Below are 22371 nucleotides of genomic sequence, written 5' to 3' on the forward strand. Positions count from 1 at the left end.
TTTGTGTTTATGGAGGTGTCATTCACACAGAACTCATCCATCTAAGGTGTTCAATGCAGGCATCTTTGGTGTGTTCACCAGTCTTGCAGCCAGCTCTACTTCTAGAACATTCTGTGCCCCAAGAGGAGGCCCAACCCCATCGGCATCACCCCTGTACGCCCTCCCCAGCCCCTGACAATCAGTACCCTACTCTCTGTCTGTGGTTCAGCCTGTTCTGGATGTCTCCTATCAGTGGAATCACACCCTGTGTGTCCTGTGTCTGCCTCTCTCACTGAGCTTCGTGTCCTGAGGGTCCATCCACATGGTAGCGAGTGTCCGGGCTTCTCTCCTCTTTGTGGCTGAGCGGTGGTCCAGTGTGTGGAGGGACATGTGTGTATCCTCTGTGGATGGTCGTTTGGGTTGTATGCACTGTGGGGCTGTTTTAAAGCACACTACTATGGACATGTGTGGACAGCTGTTTCTATCTGGCTTCACCTAGGAGTGGGGTTGCCAGATCAGGTCATGATACTGCCCCCCTGCTGTCCCAGGCATTTAGACCTGAGCTCAGACATCTGCACCTCGCCTTATGAGAGCCTTCTGGTGGCTGACTGCCAGGCTCACCTGCGTGGCCGTTGCCCTTCTGGGCTCGCTGCCTCGGGCCCTGGGGACGTCCTGTGGTGTGTCCCCAGCTGGATGTGTGCCTGGCTTGGCTGACAGTGTGCGCCTTCTTTCTGCAGAGAAGCACACCCAGCCCTGGGCCACCGGCCCGAGAGTCCTCATCCACGCTGGAGAAGCAGGTGGCTGCTAACACCCATGGTGCCGGGGGCAACGCTGCTGGGAGCAAGAGCCTCGCCCTGGCTCCCACAGGTGAGGGTTCCCAGAGACCAGGCCCGGCCCCTCCAGCCGGGGTGTGAGCTGCATCAGGGCCGCCCTCAGCTGCATGCAGCCTGGGGTCCCGCCCAGCTCGTGTCAGGCAGCCATGCTGGGCCCGGGACCGTGCTGGCTCTGTTGGCGGGGTCTCGTCCTCTGGGAGATCCAATGCGGCTTCTGTGTGGGGCCAACTGTGCACCTGGGGGCCTGCCGCCTAGTTGGGCCCTGTCGCTGCTGTGAAGCAGGCAGCTCCAGCACTCTTCTCAATGCCACTGCTCTCGTGTGGGTAGGGCATCTCTGCTGGCGGTGCCCAGGGTCCACTCAGCATGTTCATGAGCTCCAGGCCCCTGATGTCGCAGGCCCAGAAGTGGGGAGGAGGGCACAGTGAAGGCCCAGGGGTGCCAAGCATGCAGAGAGCCGAGCCGCCACCTCGTGTCCTCCACAGGTTTTGCATACGCCGGCTCGGTGGCCATCAGTGGGGCCCTGGCCGGCAGCCCGGCACCCCTCGCCCCTGGAGCCGAGCCCCCAGCCCTGGACGAGTCCTCCAGCTCTGGAAGCCTCTTTGCCACCGTGGGGTCCCGCAGCTCCACCCCGCAGCACCCACCCCTGCTGACGCAGCCACGCACCTGTGGCTCGGCCTCGCCAGCCCCCCAGCTCTGCTCCAGCCCCCGGCTTGGTGCTCTGGGCCCACTCCCCGACTCTGGCAAAGGGGACCTGCCCTGCGAGGCCAGCTTCTCAGACCCTGAGAGCGAAGCCAAAAGGAGAATCGTCTTCACCATCTCGGCGGGCGCCAGCAGCGCCAAGCAGTCACCTTCCAGCAAACACAGCCCTCTGCCGTCGGGTGCCCGCGGGGACGGTGGCCAGGGCCATGGGCCAGACGGCCGCAAGCGGGGCCGGAGGAAGCGGGCATCGGCGGGGACCCCCAGCCTGAGCTCGAGTGTGTCCCCCAAGCGCCGGGCCTTGCCATCTGTCGCTGGGCTTTTCACGCAGTCTTCAGGGTCCCCCCTGAACCTCAACTCCATGGTGAGGCGGGAGCAGCGTGCTGGGGCTGGGTGGCTGATGAGGGCGCATGCCAGGCCTGCTGGCACTCATGCGTGTGCCCGGCCCTCAGGTCAGCAACATCAACCAGCCCCTGGAGATCACAGCAATCTCGTCCCCTGAGAGCTCCCTAAAGAGCTCACCCGTCCCCTACCAGGACAACGACCAACCACCCGTGCTCAAGAAGGAGAAGCCCCTGAGCCAGACCAATGGTGCCCACTACTCCCCACTGACTTCGGACGAGGAGCCAGGCTCTGAGGATGAGCCCGGCAGTGCCAGGCGAGTGGGCTGCGGTCGGGGGGTTGGGGGCAGTCCTGACTGCAGGTCTTCACGCTGACCTGCAGCCGTGTCCTCAGGGCGCATCTGGGATTGTTAAACTGTGTGAGAAACAGCCCACGAGGGCCCAAAGCTTCTGAGAGCACCTCGCTGCCTATGTGCAGGGTGAAGCCGAGCCCGAGCCTGCAGCCCACGTGTAGGTGTCACATGTCAGCGGAGAGGAGGGAGGGCAGCAGGCGGGAGGGCCGGAAGCGGGTGCACAGGCTCCGGTCCACTCACCTGATGGGGAACAGGGCTTTCTTTCCCTTCTTTTTTCTTTGACAGCAGCTGTGTTAGGTATAATTCACATAATATACCATCTCCTTAAAATGTGTGATCCAGGGGTTTCTGATGTATTTATGGGGTTGTGCAGACATCACCACTCTCAATTTTAGGGCAATTTCATCACCTCAGAAAGACTCCCCATCCCCTCCCCCAGTCCCTAGCCCCACCATCTACTTCCTGTCTCTGTGGATCTGACTCTTCTAGGACCTCCTGTGAGTGGAATCAGAGTGTGTCTTTCTGTGTCTGGCTTCTCTTACTGAGCATCATGTCCTCAAGGCTCATCCAGGCTGTAGCAGGTGTCAGAACCTCCTTTTTAAAAGCTGCATTATATTCCACTGTGTGGATGGACCACGTTGTATTTACCCGTCGTGGGTGCTTGGGTTGCTTTGTTTTTAGCTACTGTGAATCATGCTGGTCTGGATGTTCGTATGTGTGTTTTTATTTGAAAGCATGTTTATGGTTAGTGGCGCTAGTGGTAAAGAACGTCCCAGTGCAGGAGACATAAGAGATGTGGGTTCAGTCCCTGGACTGGGAAGCTCCCCTGGGGGAGGGCATAGCAACCACCCCAGTATTCTTGCCTGGAGAATCCCATGGACAGAGGAGCTTGGTGGGCTAGTCCATGGGGTCACAAAGAGTTGGACACAACAGTGATTAGCACACACAGGCCCTAGGTGTGGAATTTGCTGGATCACGTGGTGAGTCTGTGCTTAACTTTTGAGGATCCTTCCGATTTCCCACAGCGGCTGCCCCATCTCACTCCTGCCAGCCATGCACGGGGCGCCAGTTTCTCCACGTCCTCGCCCTTGTGTGTTATCTTCTGGGTCTGTGTTCCACGCAGCAGAGCTCTGTCTATGGGTGTGTGGTGGTGTCCTCCTGGTTCCGACCTCTTCTCCCCAGGGGCCAGCGGCACTCCACATTGTCTCTTCCTTGGAGAAGTGTCTGTTCACATCCCGGCCTGTGTGTGATTCGGGTTGTGCTGCTAAGTCATGAGAGCTCTTTCTTTGTTCTCTTGTGTGACTCCTCGCCAGGTAGGGGCCTGCGATGTGTCCTCCGGTCCTCGGTGTGTGGTCTCTGTGCTGCTGGTGCCCATTGGGGCACAGGAGTGCTGTGTTCTGAACAGGCCCCTGGTGCCCATTGGGGCACAGGAGTGCTGTGTTCTGAACAGGCCCCGTGTGCCATGTGTTTGTGGTATTTCTTTAGTTGGCTGTTTCCAGTGTTGTCTGAGTTCATTCTTCCACATACAAACATTATGTTGTGAAAATTCTGGATTATTTCGGGAGCTGTGTCTCTGGAGGTCATGGTCCTTTGGGACGGCCCCTGAGAATCCTGACATGTGAAGCCGCACCGCTGTGTCACTGGGTGCAGCTTGCTGGGGGCCATGACGTGCTCAGCACCATGTCATCCCCCTCCGTGGACGACACAGTCTGTGGCTCAAGAGCCCATTCCACTTGGGGCCAGTCCTGCCTGGGGCTCCGGCATGTGTCTGTGTGTTGGGAAGCGGCATTCCTCCTCCGCTGCCGGGGCCCACCCTCATCCGTGTCCCCCTGCCACAGCCACTATCGGGGGCCCTGACGGCAGGTCAGACATCCCTGGCTCACGGCTCGCCTGGGCAATCCAGTGTACACACACAGCGCTCTGGTGTGCACGTGGATGGCAAACACTCATCCTCTTTTTCTTTTTCTGATAGAATTGAGAGAAAAATTGCAACGATCTCCTTAGAAAGCAAGTCTCCGCCAAAAACCTTGGAAAATGGTGAGTTCAGCCTGCACAACGTTTGAGTCCTTGGCACCCACGCTAGGCTTGCTGCCTGGCCCCTGAGGACCCCATGGGGCTTCCAGAATTGTCCTGGGCTGTGCTGAGTACACACCTCCCCCGCTCCTTTCCCTGCAATGCGCTGGACGCCCTTGGTGCTACCTGGTTCACTCGGGTGTGTGTAGTCCTCCCTGTCAACACAGCTTTCCTCCCGCTGAGTAGCCCGCCGCCCTCAGCTTCTCTGGCAGCCCCACCCTTGCCAGGCCACTCTTCCTCTCCAGAGGGCCTTCTGTGTGGAGGCACTCTGAGTAGGCGGTGGTCTGGGATCCGCGGCGTCTTCCCCAGGCCTCAGCCACTGCCTCTCCCAGCAGGTGGCAGCCTAGCAGGAAGAAAGGCGCCGCTGGCCAGCGAGCCGGTCAACAGCAGCAAGTGGAAGTCCACCTTCTCACCCATCTCCGACCTGGGCCTGGCCAAGGCGGCCGACAGCCCGCTGCAGGCTGCCTCTGCTCTGAGCCACAACTCTCTGTTCGCTTTCCGGCCTGGCCTGGAGGAGCCCAGTGCGGCCGATGCCAAGCTGGCCACCCACTCCAGGAAGAGCTTCCCGGGCACCCTGCCAGGGGCAGGCGGGCTGAGCCCCAGTAGCCTTCCTGCCAGCGGCTTCGCCCTGGGCGGGGGCCTAGCAGCTGACCTCAGTTTACACAGCTTCAGTGATGGTGCTTCTCTCTCCCACAAGGCCCCCGAGGCAGCTGGCCTGGGTGCCCCCCTGAGCTTCCCCGGCCCACGGGGCAAAGAGGGTGGCGCTGCAGAGTCTGGCCCCTTCGTGAACAAGCGGCAGCTGGACGGACTGGGCCCAAAAGGCGAGGGGGGCCTTCCCACATGCGGACCCCCGGACAAGGCCTCCACAGCGCATAGCAAGGCAGGCAAGGGCCGCGAGCGCGAGCCTGACGTCAAGAACGGCCACAACCTGTTCATGGCCGCTGCCACTGCGCCCCCTGCAGGCCTCCTCAGCGGCCCAGGTCTTGCCCCAGCGGCATCCTCGGCAGGTGGCGCAGCCCCGTCCGTGCAGACCCACCGCCCCTTCCTGGGCGCCTTCGCCCCCGGGCCACAGTTCGCACTGGGCCCCATGTCGCTACAGGCCAACCTGGGCCCATCTGTGCTGCAGTCCCTGTTCAGTTCCGTGCCCGCCGCCGGCCTGGTTCACGTCTCGACCGCCGCCACCAGATTGACCAACTCGCACGCCATGGGCAGCTTCTCCTCTGGGGTGGCCGGCGGCGCAGTTGGAGGTAGGCAGTGCCCTCCTGGCCACTTGGTCCCACAGGACCCGCTGAGGGACGAGCTGGGGGCCGCACGTTGTCTCCGCCGCCCACCCAGACTGTTGGGTTTAACCACCGCTGTTTGCAGGTTCCCTTCCAGGGCCCCCTGAGGGGGGAGAGGCTGTGCCCGCGTGTCCCTTTGGGTCCACTTTGCGCCCGCCACCTCGTTCCTTTTCACGAAACGCAGCCGTGACGGTCGTGTGGGCAGAGCACTCGGGCGTGAGTCGGCTGTGCCGGGCTCTCTGGTCTGACTGCGCCCTCTGATTCTTAGAGGGACTGGTGCCATGACCGGGCTCTCCTTCCTCCCGCGAGCTCACCCGGAAGGTCCGATGCGGCCGGCGCTGGGACAGAGCGAGGGGCTGTGGTGCCCGCGGCCCGCGTGCATGCAGGGTGGAGCAGAGCACGGGGAGCCACAGGCTCCCGGCTCGCGTGGCACTGAGGTGGGGTGGGGTAGGGTGGGAGTCCAGGGCCAGCGGTGGGCCCGCCCGCGCTCCTGCTGCCTGCGCTTCGCTGCACTTGTGCCTGCACGCGGAGCTGCAGCTGCCATCGCTTCCTTTTCCGCGTGCTGCTCTTGGCTGGAGGTGCCCGCCTGTTGAAGCTGAGTTTTTCTCTCCTGTTTGCAGGTGTCTTTAACCACGCGGTGCCTCCCGCCTCCGCCCATCCGTTTGGAGCCAGTTTCGGCAGTGGGGCTGCATGTCGCAGTGCCACGCTGAGCTTAACCCCGCTGCAGGCGGTGGCCAGCACCCCGGCCTCTTCCTTTCAGGCCCCGTCCTCTGCGGAGCCGAGGCCACCCCCACCCCCTCCGCACCTGGGCCGGCCCCCTCCGGGGCAGCCCGCCCTCCACGCACCCCCCCATCCTAACGCCACCTTGCCTCCTCCCCCTGCGCTGCTCCCAGCTAACTCTGAGCCCGTGCTTCTGCAGAACCTCGCATCCCTCCCTGCTAACCAAGCTTTCTTACCCGCCTCCTCTGCCGCCTCTCTGCCGCCTGCTAACGCCTCTCTGTCCATCAAGCTCGCCTCCCTCCCGCACAAGGTGTCCCGGCCCTCCTTGACGGTGCACCACCAGCCCCTGCCTGGGCTTGCCCTGGCCCAGGCCGCGCCCGTGAACCCACAGGCCAGCTCCACGGGGCCGCCCGCCGTGTGGGTTTCCCTTGGCATGCCGCCTCCGTATGCCGCGCGCCTTGCGGGGGTTAAGCCGCGATAAAGACCTTGCTTAGCTAGCAGTTCGTATTCTGTAAGGTAAGGCTAGAGCCCGACTAGGTGGCCGTGCTTCCCTTTGCAGAGAACAGGTGGGCCAGCGGGGCTCCTGGAAGGTCATGGGGCTAAGGCAGTGCTCCCATGACCAGGAGGCGTGAAGGCAGAGATCCAGGGCGGCAAGGGAACCAGGGTGTGGCTGGTCCCACTGCCTGTGGACCTGCACCCTAGGTCTCCCAGGGAGGGCGCCAGGAGGAGCAGGACTGAGCTGGTGTCCTCCCTGTTGAGCCCAGCTTGAGCTTGCTGCCACCCTGGGCTTGGGTGTGCGGCCGCTGGGGACCCGGGCAGCTCCCATGTGGGTTCGTGGGAGCCATGGAGAAGCCCAGCAGTGCCTTTTGTGCGCTCTTGGGCCTGTTGCCTGGTGCTTGGACGCGCCTCATAGGGTTTTAGGAAAACTCAATGCATTTAAGGCCCCTAGTGCACTACAGGCCTTCGGACCATGGTCATCTGGTGGGCTCCTTAGCTAAAGGGCCTGCCGCGGGGGCCTAGGGGCGGCAGGGTGAATGTGGCAGCAGCCACAGGAAGGAAGGCCTGGTGGGTGGGCAGTGTTCTGTCGTATGACTGAGGCCCGGCCACTCCCAGTGCCGCACCCACATCCCTGGGGTGAGGTCTGGAGCAGAAAAGGGGCATCAGGGCTGGGCTCAGGATCTGCCTGTGTCTTCAGCTGCGTGTCGTGTGTTTAAGTGGAAACGAATGGTCAGCCGCGGGAGTCCGACGGCCTCCTGGTCAGGGTCTGCAGACAGCCTTACTTAGGCCTGGGGCCGGGGCTGTGCCTTGGTGGTTGGAAAAACCCAGGTGGGGCTGCTCAGCGTGCAGCGGCCACTGGCCATCAGGAGCTAGAGAGGGCAGATGAGCACATGGAGGCCAGGTCAGGCCCACGGTGGCCACTGCCTCCCCTGCTGCCTGGGCCAGTCTCTCCCAGGGGCGCGTAGGCTTATCGCCAGGCTGCTCACAGGCCTCTGGGAGCGCTGCCCGACAGGGGACCTGGGGACGGGCCTAGGGTGTGGCTCGGGGTCCTACGGCCACCATGTGCGTCGTCTGTCGGTCCGTCTGTCCGTCGGTGGCTCTGGCTCCCGACCTGGGGCAGCGCCGGGCCGTGTGGGCAAGGGGCTAACGCTGTGCTGCCTTTTTTCCCACGCGTGTCCGCAGGTAACTAGGATTTCTACCTCAACCGCGAGACTATGCAAGGGTGGGCTGGGCCGGCGGCGCGGGGCCCCCCATGGGACGGCGAGGACGGACGAGGCCGGAGAACAGGCTCTACTGTGAATCAGCGCCGCGCAGACCTGCGGAGACGGCTCGCTGGGGCCCAGCTCCAGCCTGTACTGTCCATAGTTTTAGATAAAGTATTTATCATTTTTTAAAAAGTATAAACAACTTTGACTTATTTTATTCCACCGAAGCCGTAAAGGCAACCTATTGAGAGATGTAGATACTATATGTGAAAGGATCTATGTAAAAGACGTCCATCCGCCCGAGGACTGGCCACCGCAGGGACCGCCAGCCGCCCGGTGCTATCTCGTCGCAGGCCGGCCTCCATGCTCTTGGTGCTGACTCTCGGGGTTGACCAACGCCGACGCCAGGCCCGGTGCCTGCCCTGTTTATCTAACGCTCTTCCTATACCAAAGGCCCCAGCTCCGAGTGGAGGCCCGCCCGCCTCGCACTGTGAACGGCCTCGCTCGGCCCCTGGGTCCGCATCACGCCTTTGGCATAGGAATGGTGGCAGCGTGGCCAGGCTGCAGCAGGGTGCCTCGAGGAGGAGGGGACCTGTTTGAGTGGTGCTCGCGAGGAGGGTCTGGAACCCGCCGTGTGACAAGTGCATTTATACTTTCGTACGTCTCTGCTCGTCCGGGCCCGCACCACGGCTGCCCAGGGAGGGTCAGCGCCAGTGGTGGCTGGGGACGCGGGTGGTTAGTCATGGGTGCCTGGTGTGTCTACAGGGGAGTCACGCTGACGGGTGACAGTATTTTATAGAGATGTGATGAAAATTTATAAATTTCATAGACTTGACTTCATTTATTTTTAGACTGTATGATGAATACACAGTAAACTAAAGAGAAAAAGGAAGAAAGAAAAGTGAGGGGAAACCTTGCTGTTTATTCAAGTGCACAGAGGTGCTGGCCCAGGGCCCACCCACCCACCACCCACCACCCACCACCCACCACCCCACAGCTGGAGTGACACTCTCCCCCCGCCCCCTGCAGCCACATCCCTCCACGCGGGAGGGATGTGGTGGGGTGGCAGGGCAGGAGGGCTGGTCCCTGAGGCTCCGAGGTGGTGGGTGGGGCTCTCCGTCGGCCGCACAGCATCTGTGACTATGCTAGGTCCTTGGTGCAGCGGTGTTGTCTGTGTGCCTCCCTGGAAGGGCCAACGTTGGCCAAAGGTGCTGGCAGGGGGCCCAGACCCCAAGGTGGGCACCCAGCCAAAGGCTAGGTGTGGGCAGTCAGAGCCCTGTCCTCAGGTGCTCACCACCCCCCACCAAGTGGCACCCACCAAGGAGTGCAGGAGGTGGGCCTCCATGTAGGGATCTAACCTGAGCCTTCCCCAGCCTGGCCAACACCACCCACCCCTGCAGAGTGGGGCCCTCTGCTGCCCCGAGGATCAGTATGGTAGCCGAGCCCCAGCCCGCCGCCTCATTCCTGGGGTGGGCCTGGAGCCAGCCTTTCTGGCAGGTGGAGGCCACAGTGTCAGAGCAGGACAGTGTCCCACCTCTGGCCACCTCTACACTGCTCAGAGCAGCAGTTGAAGCTGGAGATGGAGCCCTTCTCCTGTGACCACCAGCCCTACCCCGTCCCCTCCACCCCAGGTCGGTGCTCCTGGTGGGTGTGTGATGGTGCTGTCCTACCCCCTGCCCCCACCCCTCTTCAAGAGGCTCCCCACCCCCAACAGAAAGCTGCAGGGCTGCCTGAGGAGCCCCATCTGAACAAATGACACTGTACACAAACACTGCATGGCTTGTGGCCCACTGTGCCTTGTCTGCCCTCCAAGCTACAGGGACAGACACACGTGCACAGGGCCTGCCCCACAGTGGGGCCAGTTTGGCCTCTCCACACCCACCATCCGGCCCCAGCCCCTCGCCTTGGCCTGGGTGCCGCTGCCACAGGAAGGAGGGGGCACCAGGGTATTGGGCGTGGGGAGGAGCCCCGCTGCTGCTGTTGACCCGGGTGCTCCACTCCACTCCAGAAGTCCGATGGCTACGGTCGCTTTGCTCAGGAAACCCTAACAATGAAGACACCCTCTGGTCAGGGGACACAGCCCTCCATTTAGCTACAAGTCAAATGGTGACCTATTTAAGATTCCCCCATTATTTATCCCGCCCGTCCACTGTAGGACTGTTTGTTCTCACTCACACATCCATCCACGCTCGCTCTGTCGCACCTTGGTTTGTAATGCAGACGGGCTTTGCTTTGTCGTTTCGGTAGCCTGTGTTTCAGTTGGGGTGCTAACTCCCTTCGCTTCCCAAGGGGACCCCACTGCACTGCATATCCATCTCTAGACGCTGTAATAAAATACCTGTTTTCACTTGAACCTAGTCTGGCAGCAGTGTTTCTTCCTGATGATGACACGGCAAGGTCCTGGAGTGCACAGGGCCCAGGGCAGTGCTCACCGTCCCCAAGCAGAGAGGACGGTCGCTTCCAGTAGAGGCTCCACCTGCTCCTCAAGACAGGCACTGTGGCCACGACAGACAAGTTACGATGACTTCCCCCACCCCGGTCTCAGAGGCCCAGCCCCTGCTCAAGGGCTGACAACTATGACCAGGTCAGGACCACCCAGGGCAGCTTCCTTTTAGCCTTCCTAAACCGACTACTTAGTGATCTTAAGGCCACCAACAAACCCTGAGGTCCTGTTGGCACTCAGACGGGGGCCTGTGAGCGCCAGAAGCCCTGTAGGCTGGGTCCCAGCCCCCCTTGCCCTTCCTGGCTCTGGGTTCCAGGCCTCCCCACTCTGTTGCTCCCAGGCACGTCAACCTTGAACCTGGGGAGGGCCTCGCTTCCCTCAGGAACGGCTGTGTAGATGCAGGACAGGCGCACGGCAGAGGACAAATTTCCCTCTCTGCAGTCACAGCACCACTGGCCCGTATGGAAAAGAGGTACCTTTATTTGAACAGAATATACTGGCCACCCCAAAGGCAAGCCTTCCAGCTCTGCCCCAGAGGCGTCCGGCCAGGGCCTGCCCCTTCAGCAGGAGAATTCACAGCGGCCCCAGCACAGCCCCACACCCTTCACAGCTTCACCTAACTTTATACATTCAGCCTGCCCAGCGCAGGAGAATTGTGCCTGCCAGGCCCTGGGTCAACACACCCAAGGGCAGGGCACAGCTCCTGGGAGGGGGCACTGGTCCCCTGGCAGCAGCAGGTGGCACTGACGTACCAAACCAGTCCAGTGGTTCCCAGTGTTTAGAGGACACTTGCTGGGTGGTTTCTCGCAACAAGGCAGCCCCTGCCCACCCTGGGGCGTTTTAAGTCTTTAAACCAAGACACTTCCCACAGCAAATCCAGGGTTGGTCAAGAAACCTGGGGCCAGAGGGCAGGGAGGCCTTGTCCAGCAACAGGACAGCTGGGGAGCCCCACCAGGCCTCATGCCTTCAGGCCGCTCAGCTGGAACCTGGCCTCCTCTGATATGCCATACTGTTCCAGGGGGTCCTGTGTGGGTGGACAACAAGGGTGGGGGGGCGTAAGCCTGAGCCCAGGAGGCCCCCATCCCCCGCCCCCTGCCCCCACCCCCATGCACACCTTGCCAGTCATCTTCTGGATCTCATTCCTGTAGAAAATGAGGCTCCTCCGCATGAACTCATAACTGGAGAGAAAAGCTGAGTGAGCCCCCAGGGCCCCGCACTGCCCTAGGCTCCGCCTGGCCCTAGGTTCTGTTGGCACCCCACCTGGCTCTACGCAGAGCAGCCATCCACTCCTGACACTGCTCCTCACTGCAGCACTCGAAGTGGTACTTCCTCTCTGGGTCCTCCAGGAAGCCTGGGAAGGGAGCAGCCCTCATGTGTCCCTGCTCCCTCCCACCTCCCGCCCCCCAACCCCACAGCCTGGGCCTGGGCCCATTGCTTACTAACAGCTGGCTGTGGGTTGAATCGTGTACCCCCAAAAAACATATGTTCACGTCTTAAAACATATTTCCCAGGACAGGGACTCTACCTGGACATAAGAGTCACTACAGGCCTAGGTAGTTAAGTGGTTAAGCTCAGCTCACACCGCAGGAGGGTGAACCTCTAATCCAATAGAACTGCTGTTAAGAAAAGCCGAACCTAGACCCAACCACACAAGAGAGAAGATCCCAGAAAATGAAGGCAAAGATGGGGAGATGTTTCTACAAGACAAGCTCTGCCAACGACCCCTCCAGAAGCTGGGCAGATTCTCCTTCAGAAGGAAGGAGCCGCGCTGACACTCTGATGTCAGACTTCTCGCCCCCCAGAACTGGGAGGAATACATTTTTTCCTATTTAAGCCTCCCAGTCTGTGGCATTTTCTTGCGGCCTCCCGCGGAAACTAGTAGAAGCTCTATCTTTCCCTCTGCAGACCCCACCCTCTCAAAAGCACCGAGGAGAAAACCCTCCCGGTTCCCCAGCACAAGCCCTGCTCACAGGAGAAATGGAACAGTTGCAGCGAGGCACGCCGGGAGAGAAATGCTCCCCAACAAGACAACGGCGGCCGTTCGAATCACTTCCGTCTCGGTTACTGGGCCCCAAGGGAAAAACCAGCGCCTGAGGCTGCTCGGACACTGCACTCAGTCTCTAGGAACTTAGGTGGGGCCGCGCCGGGGCGGGGACAAGCAGTCTCGTCCCAGGCCGCACTCACTGATGGAAAAGCTGTTGGGCTCTTCGTGGATGACTCTGCAGTGCTCCAGCAGCAGGGCTCCAATGGGCTGCGGGCAAATAGGCGCATGGGGGAGGACCCCGGGAACCCGCCCGCCCTTTGCCCCGCCCCCGAGTCCCGAGTCCGCCCCGCTCCGAAACCGGACCTCGACCCCGCCCCGTCCCCGACTCCGAACTCCGAACCTAACCCCTACTTCGGTCCTCCCCACCACCCTACCTCCGCCTCGTCCGTCCGGAAGTAGAAAAGGAAGTTGACCACCAGCTTCACCAGCCGCCGCTTCACCACTGCGAGCACAAGGCGGGATCGCGCGGGTTCAGCACCTGCCCATTCCCGCCCCCTCAGCCGCCCGCCCGCCCGCTCCGGCGTTCCGGACCGCTCACCGCTGCCTTTCTTGGGTCCCCGCATGCCCAACTCGGCTGCCATCTCGGCCGGCTGCCGGGACAGCGCCTGCAGCTCCTTGTCGTTATAGCGCATGGCGCCGCCGGTACCCAGAACGCGGAACGCCGGCCGCGCCTTCCCGGCCGCCGTCCCAGCGCTCGTCGATGCCGGCGCCAAAAGAGTCCCACGGCGCCGTCCCGGAAGCGCAGCCGGAGCTACTACGCCTGCGCGCTCCCGGGCCGCTCAGTCTGTCAATCACCGGCGTGTGGCGGAAGCGTCTCGGAGGTCGTCAAGACGGAGCGGAAACTTCCTGGGGCGAACGGGACTATAGGCAAAATGGGTGGTGTTATATATGACCATGTAATAACGTGAATCCGGGATGGGAACAATAAAGCATCCCCACGACAGGTGGTGCCCCTTACTCAAGCGAACAGGCGCCAGGGGTGGGAGGCGAGTCGCAACTACCCTCCCCGCGAAAACTGGCCCTGCGCGAGCCGTGCAAACCGAAAGAACGAAATAATCCGGCGCGCATGCGCACTTCGACTTCCGGTTTGGACTCCTCTACCCTCTTTCCTTCAGCCTATAAACGTCTCGCCCGCGCCATTGGGCGGGCCGGGCATGCGCACGCAGGAGGCCCCGCCCATCCTGTTCCCGGAAGTGCTTTTTCAGCTCTCGGCGCGCGTGCGCAGGACGAGGTCGTCGCGGTGGCTGCGGCGCCTGAATAGACCAAGGCGGTGTGTGAGGAGCCCGTGGATTTGACGAAATCGTGGGTGAGGATTAGGAATGGTGCGAGACTAGGGCGGCGGCCCCAGAGGACTCCTTGGAGGGGAGCCGGGCGCTGGGCCGGCCCAGCACCCCCGCCCTCCCGCAGGGAGCTCCGGCTGCAAAGGCCCGTTGGGTCGAGTGGGGTCGGGTGGCAACGGACCCGGGGCGCATTCCCTGAGTCCGTTAGTTTGCTGCCTTTGTGGTCCGGGGCTTACCTGGTTCCTGTAATAGGTGGAGGTGACGGCGCTCCTGGTTCCAGGCCCGCCGAGGAGTGAGGAAGGTCCAGAGGCGGAGCTCTTGGTGCGAGGCCCAAGAACCCGTTAGCTAGGCTCGTTTAGCGAGCGAAGCCCAGAGTTTAAATGACTTCTCCCCTTGTCACTCTGGGAGCCCGGCCCCTTCTCCCTTCTGCCCTTTGGCAGCTGAGTACGACCGACCCGAGCTTGTAAATAGCCTGAGTCAGGTGAAGAAGTGGTCTCTCAGCTTCCTACCGTGACTGCTGAGGTCTCATTTCTGCCTCCCCCTCACCCGCTGCAGCCTCATCCTTCATACCATGGATGTGGTTATCCTGAGCTTTAGATCGTCAATCTTATTTTCTAGGGCTGAAAATAGCGTTCGCTGCTCAGGCAGGTACTGTGTTGAGCCGTGCTACTTTTTGGGGGTACTATTCTTCTCTTAACCCTCCCCCCAGAGCTCTTTCATTTCTTCATTTTTCCTATTCGTCTCATTTTCTTTTCTGGCTATTAATTTTTCTTTCGAAGCATCGTCATTTCACACGCCTTGTTTTTCAGTCGCGTCTGACTGACCCCATGGGCTGCAGCACGTCAGACTTCGCTGTCCTTCACCATCTCCCAGAGTTTGCTCAAGCTTATGTCCATTGGGGCTTCCCTGGTGGCTCAGAGGGTAAAGCATTTGCCTGTGATGCGGAAGACCCAGGTTCGATCCCTGGGTCGGGAAGATCCCCTGGAGAAGGAAATGGCAACCCACTCCAGTATTCTTGCCTGGACAGAGGAGCCTGGTGGGCTACAGTCCATGGGGTCGCAAATAGTCGAACACGACTGAGCGACTACACTTAAATTATGTCCATTGAGTCAGTGATGCCCTCCAACCATCCCATCCTCTGCCGCCCCCTTCTTTCACCGTCAGTCTTTCCAAGCATACAAGTCTTTCCAAGTTGTAGTTTCCTGCGGGTTGAAACAATGGACGTCTTTTTTTCCTTTCCTGCCTGCAAACTTCCCTTTCAGCGCTGGCATCCTCCTGTTCCACTCAGGACTGGAGCTCCACCCGGCAGCTGAGTAGCTGTCCTAGAACCTTCTGTCCAGGCTCCCATGGGCTGGTTTCTGTTTTCAGTCTCACTGTCTTCCTCTTTTTTTCCATCAGAGCTCTTCAGGTAGGTTTTGAAGAAGTCGACTCATTTGTTCAGTTTGAGCCCTCGGTTTGCTGAAAGTGGCTTTATCCATCCTCAGACAGTCAGAAGTGTGGGTGTAAAGTTCTAGATTGAAAGCCCCTGAAGGGAACTGGGAAAAGCCTTGCCCTGCCTTACGTGTTCCTGCTGTTCTGAAGGCTCTCATCTCATCCTGGTTTCTGACCTCTTGTTGCTGACTTTTCCATCTACTAAAAACTTTTTTTAAGTTTTAGTGCCATAAAACTTCATGGTCTATTTATTGGAGAGTTTTTTATTTTGGGGGGTTGTTTCTTTGATAATACTCTCCATGTTTTTTGTTTTTCTTTTCTAGTTTTTGTTTTGTATTTGGACTGTAGTTGACTAACAGTGTTGTGCTTCAGGTGTACAGCGAAGTGAATCAGTTATATGTATATACAGACCCATTGTTTTTCACTTTGTTTCCCTGTACAGGTCATTATAGAGCACTGAGCAGAGTTTTCTGTGTTCTGTATACAGTAAGTTCCTATAGGTTATATCTGTATTGAATATAGTGGTGTGGCCATGTTTTGTTCTCAGTCCAAAATTTCTAGGTTCTTGCTTTGCCTCCTGTTATCTTGTTATTTTGCTATTGTTTATTTTTCTGTTCTTCTTTATGATAGCTTTGACTCTTATCTTCAGGCGCTCACATTCAGTGTGTTGTTAGGCTCATCGCTTCTTTGTTTAAAGGGTTTGTCTGGTGTTTAACTGGCCATGCTAACCTGTGGCATCCTGTTCTAGTTTCAAGCTGTGGGAACATCGCCCATCGTCCAAGAGGATGTTATCATCTTCTGTTGAGCTTTTCACTGAGTTTCCTTTTTCCCCAATACATACATTTCTTCATGTCTGTTTAGACATCAGTTCTGCGTGGAGCTTCCCTGGTGGCTCAGATGGTAAAGCATCTGCCTGCAATGCAGGAGACCTAGGTTCGATTCCTGGGTCGGGAAGATCCCCTGGAGAAGGAGATGGCAATCCACTCCAGCACTCTTGCCTGGAAAATCCCATGGACAGAGGAGCCTGATAGGCTACAGTCCAAGGGGTCACAAAGAGTCGGACATGACTGAGCAACTTCACTTTTCTGCGTGGAGAGCAGTGCTTCTGTAGTGAGCTCAGGGGGCCTGGAAAAGTGCTGGGGTTTGGGGGATGCAGAGCCCCTAACTTTTTGTGTCTGAGAATACTGTCTCTGGTGCTCTCTCCCCAGAAAAAACTCCTGACCTCCCCTGTCCTCTGGGCTGGGGACTCTAGCTGGGTCTCCTGCCTGCTGGACACAGGCCAGGTTGTGGGGGGGGTGGTGCGGCGTGGAGTCTGCTGCTCAACGGGCAGGCACCGATAGACCTGGCCTTAGCCCAGCCTCTCTGAGACTCTGACAGGTAGGCTGGTGAGTGATTAAGTATCTGTCTGCGTTTGGGTTTCCTTAGTTGGTCAGATTCTCCTTGCAGGCTTTCACGACACCATGGCATGTTCTTCTGGCTGCTTACGAAGGAACTGGCTGTCCCCAAACTGACTGGAACTCTTGGCTCTGTTAGTATTTTGCCATTACAGTTGACGGCTCTGGGTGGCCTTGTGGTGATTCTGCAGCCAGCTAGGTCAACCCTGCTGGTCATCCGACGTGAGGTTTTCATAAACTCATCAAGTAGTAGGGCAAGTCAGTGGCACAGCTGGCTGGTGCAGGAAACCACCAGTGGCTTACATGACATGAGTTTGCGCTGCATCTATGTGGTCAGAAACTCAGCACTAGTCTCACTGGGTTTTATTCCCTCTGGAGGCTTCAGGGGAGCACCAGCTCCTGCTGAAAGACATGTGCTTTCCAGCTTCTAGAGGCACCGCATCCCTGGCTCACAGCCAGCAGAGCAGCGTCTCCTGTGTCTGCCTCTGACCCTCCCCCTTCCTCTTATAAGGACCCTATGATGACACTGGGCCCCCCTGGGGAATCCAGGGTCGTATCCATCTCAGGGACCTAACTTAATCCCACCTGCAGAGTCCCCTCTGCTGTATGAGATGACGTGTCCAGCACCCCAGGGAGCTGGACAGGTGCATCCTTGGGGGTTCACACTCCTGGGCCCCAGCCCTGTGAGCTTACCCTAACAGAGTCAAGATACTGTGGGTTTAAACCAGGGGCCTGGGGCCAGCATTGACAGTGAAGAGAATGTAGGATGAGAGGAAGGTACCTGAGGTTGAATCTGAACTGAACCTGGAGGAGTATGGGAGACAATAGGAAATGGCAGTTGGACAGCTTGATGGGTATGGAGGAGAATCAAGGGCCTGGAAGAGTTGCTTCCGCTGCAAACGAGCTGTGACTGTCTCGTGTGTTAGGCAGTAGGGGTTGGGGGCGGGCAGGTAGATGGATGTGTTCTTTGTTCCAGCAAACGTACTGCTGAATCAGAGCAGTAGAGTTTAGGTTGCGGGAAGGAAGTGTAGACGAGCAGAAAAGGGATTTAGAGGAGGGACTGAGCAATGTGGGCCTGGGCAGTTTGGGAAGGCTGCTTAGAGGAGATGGGACTAATTAGTGAGAACTCAGCCTCCTCTTCTCTGTTGCTGTTTCGGGTCCCTGGGCCTTTGCACTCCTCAAAGAGACCTTCCTGTCCGGTCCACCCCCACTGTCACCTGGAGATGCCTCATTTCTCCTGTTTCTCCTTCCTCATCCCCATGTGCCTGGCCCAGCATGGGCCCTCAGCCATTGGAAGACAGGTGGTGAAGCCAGGGCTAGGGCGGTGAGAGTGGGGAGAGGTGAGGCCAGGCCAGGAGGGTGAGATCTTACACATAGTCTCACCAGCTGCCCCTTGGCTTCCGCAGGTTTCTCCCCTGGTCTGACAGAGTGCCCAGGGTCTCACCATGGACTTCCAGCATCGCCCCGGGGGCAAGACCGGGAGCGGGGGTGTGGCCTCCTCTTCCGAGAGCAACCGGGACCGCCGGGAACGTCTGCGACAGCTGGCTCTAGAAACCATTGACATCAATAAGGTGTGCACCCACCTGCCCACCCTGAAGCAGCAGCTCAGCGCCCTCCAGACCGCGGTCTCCCTAGGCCTGGGGTTGGCCCGCCTGCTTCTCTCCTCTGCCCGCGTCCAGCTTGTGCTGCAGCACAAGGAGCTGTGTCCCGGCTGGGGAGATGGAGGATCAGCAGTGCACCTTCAGTTCTGCCTCTTCCTAGACCCCAGGCCACCGCCAATGTGGGGCTGGGGGCTTCCAGGGGACCCCTCTCTGGGGCTTGCTGCAGAGGCGGGCAGTCAGCCCCAGCCCCAGCCCTGTGCAGTGGACCCTGTGGGATCCCCGGGGTGGTGGTGCTGGCTTGGGGCTCCAGCTTGTCCTCCATCCCTGAGCATCTCCCCCACTGCCTGATGGATGTGTTTCTTCTGCAGGACCCCTACTTCATGAAGAACCACCTGGGCTCCTATGAGTGCAAGCTGTGCCTGACGCTGCACAACAATGAGGTGCGTCTTCCTCAGGGAGGCACTGGCTTTAGAGCCCTGCTATGCCCAGTCTCCGCCCTGCACAGCACTGGGACAGCCACCATGGGGTCCCTGCCTCCATCTCCGTTTCCTGTAACATCAGTGGCTCTGATATAACAGACATGCATCTGCAAATGTGGGGATGTCCAGGATGTCCACATAGGGCGGGAGGTCTGGAAGGCGTGGCTTCTAGTTTGAGACTTTAAGCAAGTGTCAGTCTAATGCTTGCTTGCATTGGGCTCCTGCCCTTTGCCATAAGCAGGTCCTCCCTGTCCTTTTCTGTGTGTGGAGGACGCACTTTCTGTCTGGTTGGTTCGCAGCTCCAGACGGCTGCACCGAGCTGAATAGTCTCATACGGGAGCATCTCCCTGTGGTTTTGGGGCTCCCCTTTCTCTGTGGGGGAGTATCCTGAACACAGGGTCCCTGGGGGTCATAAAAGCCTCCAGTTGGAAACTGCTGATACACGTGTCTTCTTCTTGGGACATCATTGAGGTGGAATCAAAGGGCATGTTTATTCCATGTGTCCCCACCACTCCGCAGCAGTATCCACTGGCCCTACCCACATCCTGGCAGCCACAAGACTGCTGTGTCCCCCCGCCCGAGACTCTCATCATCTCTGGCTTTTGAGCGTCTCGTCCCCCTGTGTGCAGACCCACGAGAGCTCGTGTGTTCAGTAGCCATCAGGCCCCTGTCAGCGCTGAGCCCTGTGGGTGGAGGCGGGCCCAGGTGGGGACACGAGCCCCACCCACTCACCATGTCCTCATGCATGTTCCTCTCGTGTTCCAGGGGAGTTACCTCGCGCACACCCAGGGGAAGAAACATCAGACCAACTTGTAAGTACCTGGCACCCCTTCCCATGCCTGCTGTCCCCCTCACCTCACATCTCCAAGGTCGGCTGGGGATGGGGCGCTCCTGGCGTCTGGGGCTGTGGCCTTGATGGCCTGTGAGGAGGGGCCTCAACACTGTGTCCGTCCCGCCTGCAGAGCCCGGCGAGCGGCCAAGGAGGCCAAGGAGGCCCCCGCCCAGCCAGCACCGGAGAAGGTCAAGGTAGAAGTGAAGAAGTTTGTGAAGATTGGCCGCCCGGGCTACAAAGGTAACTGTCGATGGCCTTGGCGGGCAGTCCCTCACCCACCCCCAGCTTCACCAGTGGCCTCAGCTTCCGTTAGAGGCTTCCTGCCCTGAGGGCGGGGGCCATAGTATCTTCTCTGCTCTTTACACTCCTAGCAGAGGTGGGTGCGTGGGTGGGAGGGGTCTGCAGGCCCTAGTGTAGTCCTCTCCTCTGATCTTAGAACTGAGTGCTGGCGCCTTTTCACCTGGAGAGAGAGTAAGGGAAAGGGCCAGCAGCTGCAGAGGATCAGGTTGCTAAGGAGGAGGGGAAGGCAGGCCTCCTTGCAGGTGTTCTTGCTGAAGTGGGCATACCCTGTGTATGGCTGGCGTTTCAGACAAGATATGGCTCGGGAACGCCCTGGAGTGGAGGGCCTTCAAGTGGTAGGGCTTGGTGAGCCAGGGCGAGGATGGCACTACCCCCAGAGAGGCCACCACAGGCCTTTTGGTCAGTCTGGGTCATCTGGCCTCTTCCTGAGTGTGGCAGGGAGACACTAAGTGCCTGAGGGGCATATGAAGGGCCCCAGAGCTGTGTGGAGAGCAGCCCAAAGCCACAGAGCTAGAAAGTGATGGGCACCTGCTCCCAGAAGGTCTGGTGAAGGGGGATGGGCAGTGGGGAGCCCAGCCTCTGCCCTCACCCAAGTGATATCAGGCAGGTGGCACCTGGGGCACAGCCCTCCCACCCTTGGGCCGATAACTGCTAGTTGCCCAGCAGGGTGACTTCCCCCCCACCTGCCAAGCCAGCTCTCCCATTCATGGGTGACATTAGGCCAGTTCTAGGACCCCATTACTGGACCTGACATCTTCCTGTATTGCAGTAACCAAGCAGAGGGATACAGAGATGGGCCAGCAGAGCCTCCTTTTCCAGGTGAGCATAGGCCGGGAACCCTTTGTCCTGAGGGGAGGGGCCCCTGAGAGGCAGTGCTGTCACTGGCCATGTCCCTGCAGATCGACTACCCCGAGATTGCCGAGGGCATCATGCCCCGACACCGCTTCATGTCTGCCTACGAGCAGAGGATCGAGCCCCCAGACCGGCGCTGGCAGTACCTACTCATGGCTGCTGAGCCCTATGAGACCATCGCCTTCAAGGTAGTTCGCTGGGACCCCGGAGGGTCCTGCAGGGTCTGCTCCATCCAAGCAGCTGGCCCCGGCCCACACCAGGTGCCCCCTCTGTGCCCTTGCCTCCTGAGGGTTGTCAGAAGATGATGCAGAGCGAGGGCAGGGGTTGGGTGTCCACCGTGAATCAGAGACCCAGCAGTGAGGTGGCCCTGTTACCAGACTGTACTGGGACTCGGTGACCTCGTCCTATCATCAGATAATGTTGACGAGACAGGGTAGATTGCAGCTTCCCTGGGTGGCAGGGCTGCTAAGCAGTGGAGCAAAAATGTCAGCTGTCACCCCCACATCAGACCCTGTTCCCTCACAGAAGGGCCTCCTGGGCCAGGCCATCTCATGGTCCTGAGGGCCTGTCTCTGCCCCTCTACCCCACACAGGTGCCAAGCAGGGAAATAGACAAGGCTGAAGGCAAGTTCTGGACTCACTGGAACCGGGAAACCAAGCAAGTGAGTCACTCCATGTCCACGCAGTTCCCCATCCTTCTCCCAACCCAAGGCCTCTAGGACCCTGCTTAGTTCTTCCTGTCTGTCCAGTTTTTCCTCCAGTTTCACTTCAAGATGGAGAAGCCGCCAGCCCCACCAAGCCTTCCCGCTGGGCCTCCTGGGGTGAAACGGCCCCCACCCCCACTGATGAATGGCCTGCCCCCTCGCCCGCCACTACCAGAGTCGCTGCCCCCGCCCCCACCAGGAGGCCTGCCCCTGCCACCGATGCCGCCCAGTGGGCCTGCACCCTCAGGACCCCCAGGCCCTCCTCAGCTGCCCCCACCAGCTCCTGGGGTCCACCCACCAGCACCAGTGGTCCACCCACCAGCCTCTGGGGTGCATCCCCCTGCTCCTGGGGTCCATCCCCCAGCTCCTGGGGTCCACCCCCCAGCACCAGTGGTTCACCCACCAGCATCTGGGGTCCACCCCCCAGCTCCAGGGGTCCACCCTCCAGCCCCAGGAGTCCACCCTCCTGCTCCGGGAGTCCACCCTCCAGCCCCAGGAGTCCATCCTCCCCCATCTGCTGGCGTTCACCCCCAGGCACCAGTGGTGCACCCACCAGCTCCTGCAGTTCACCCCCAGGCTCCGGGGGTGCACCCAACTCCTGCAGTTCACCCCCAGGCTCCAGGGGTCCACCCACCAGCTCCCGGGGTCCACCCACCAGCCCCTGGGATCCACCCCCAGCCTCCTGGGGTCCACCCCCCTCCTCCTGGGGTCCATCCTCCGGCTCCTGGGGTCCATCCCCAGCCGCCTGGGGTGCACCCCTCAAATCCTGGGGTGCATCCCCCAACACCCATGCCCCCGATGCTGAGGCCCCCACTACCCTCCGAAGGCCCTGGGAACATTCCTCCCCCTCCCCCCACCAACTGAAAAGCCACCCTTATCCTAGCAAGTCTGGTTTGGTTTTCCTGGGTTTTGCCCTCAGAGTAGAGTTTTTTTGTACTGGGCTAGGTGTCCCCATTAAAGAGTCTGCTGACCCTGAACTGGACTGCTGTGTCAACCTGTGGGCGGTCAGCACCTGCTTGCTGTGGGTGAACACA

The 22371-nt window shown here is 59.8% G+C and overlaps 3 protein-coding genes across 13 annotated transcripts in view; 2 read left to right on the forward strand and 1 right to left on the reverse strand.

Annotated features, from left to right (window-relative positions):
- DOT1L (DOT1 like histone lysine methyltransferase) overlaps positions 1 to 10331 on the forward strand; it is a 54457-nt gene extending 44126 nt beyond the window's left edge. For 6 of the 10 annotated variants that reach the window (XM_061422790.1, XM_061422787.1, XM_061422789.1 and 3 more), the window contains 6 exons: positions 717 to 846; positions 1295 to 1872; positions 1961 to 2166; positions 4175 to 4239; positions 4608 to 5522; positions 6176 to 6791. In XM_061422790.1, coding sequence (XP_061278774.1) covers positions 717 to 846; positions 1295 to 1872; positions 1961 to 2166; positions 4175 to 4239; positions 4608 to 5522; positions 6176 to 6756 — 2475 coding nt within the window. In that variant the 3' untranslated portion in view covers positions 6757 to 6791. Of the gene's footprint in view, positions 1 to 716; positions 847 to 1294; positions 1873 to 1960; positions 2167 to 4174; positions 4240 to 4607; positions 5523 to 5640; positions 5772 to 6175; positions 6792 to 7955 lie in introns of those variants that run through there. The other 4 variants (XM_061422793.1, XM_061422788.1, XM_061422794.1 and 1 more) reach the window with 4 other exon arrangements.
- Positions 10332 to 10881: 550 nt separating this feature from the next.
- Positions 10882 to 13528, reverse strand: PLEKHJ1 (pleckstrin homology domain containing J1). The gene is made up of 7 exons (XM_061422814.1): positions 13424 to 13528; positions 13004 to 13326; positions 12840 to 12907; positions 12606 to 12672; positions 11682 to 11772; positions 11536 to 11599; positions 10882 to 11445 (listed from the first exon to the last, which is right to left on the reverse strand). Exons 2-7 carry the CDS (start codon positions 13095 to 13097, stop codon positions 11380 to 11382), a joined length of 450 nt encoding a protein of 149 aa, XP_061278798.1. The 5' UTR covers positions 13098 to 13326; positions 13424 to 13528; the 3' UTR covers positions 10882 to 11379.
- Positions 13529 to 13634: 106 nt separating this feature from the next.
- Positions 13635 to 22314, forward strand: SF3A2 (splicing factor 3a subunit 2). Of its 2 annotated transcripts, none has more exons than XM_061422803.1 (9): positions 13635 to 13787; positions 17977 to 18141; positions 18540 to 18611; positions 19416 to 19462; positions 19613 to 19722; positions 20552 to 20601; positions 20682 to 20822; positions 21227 to 21295; positions 21383 to 22314. In XM_061422803.1, exons 2-9 carry the CDS (start codon positions 18016 to 18018, stop codon positions 22199 to 22201), a joined length of 1434 nt encoding a protein of 477 aa, XP_061278787.1. In that variant the 5' UTR covers positions 13635 to 13787; positions 17977 to 18015; the 3' UTR covers positions 22202 to 22314. The 2 variants fall into 2 exon arrangements, with proteins under 2 accessions (XP_061278787.1, XP_061278785.1); XM_061422801.1 differs by having other exon boundaries at positions 13635 to 13771.
- The last annotated feature ends 57 nt before the right edge of the window (positions 22315 to 22371 follow it).

The sequence above is a fragment of the Bos javanicus genome, chromosome 7, assembly GCF_032452875.1.
Source record: "Bos javanicus breed banteng chromosome 7, ARS-OSU_banteng_1.0, whole genome shotgun sequence".
NCBI lineage: Eukaryota > Metazoa > Chordata > Mammalia > Artiodactyla > Bovidae > Bos > Bos javanicus.

What these genes read in the sequence shown, in the direction of transcription:
- PLEKHJ1 (XM_061422814.1), bottom strand. Translation starts at nt 13,097, where the DNA reads ATGCGCTATAACGACAAGGAGCTGCAGGCGCTGTCCCGGCAGCCGGCC. An exon ending in TCCGGACGGACGAGGCGGAG is followed by an intron (nt 12,673 to 12,839) that starts GTAGGGTGGTGG and finishes ATTTGCCCGCAG; the next exon opens with CCCATTGGAGCCCTGCTGCT. An exon ending in GCCCAACAGCTTTTCCATCA is followed by an intron (nt 11,773 to 12,605) that starts GTGAGTGCGGCC and finishes CTCCCTTCCCAG; the next exon opens with GCTTCCTGGAGGACCCAGAG.
- SF3A2 (XM_061422803.1), top strand. Translation starts at nt 18,016, where the DNA reads ATGGACTTCCAGCATCGCCCCGGGGGCAAGACCGGGAGCGGGGGTGTG. An exon ending in AAACCATTGACATCAATAAG is followed by an intron (nt 18,142 to 18,539) that starts GTGTGCACCCAC and finishes TTTCTTCTGCAG; the next exon opens with GACCCCTACTTCATGAAGAA. An exon ending in AGCAGAGCCTCCTTTTCCAG is followed by an intron (nt 20,602 to 20,681) that starts GTGAGCATAGGC and finishes ATGTCCCTGCAG; the next exon opens with ATCGACTACCCCGAGATTGC.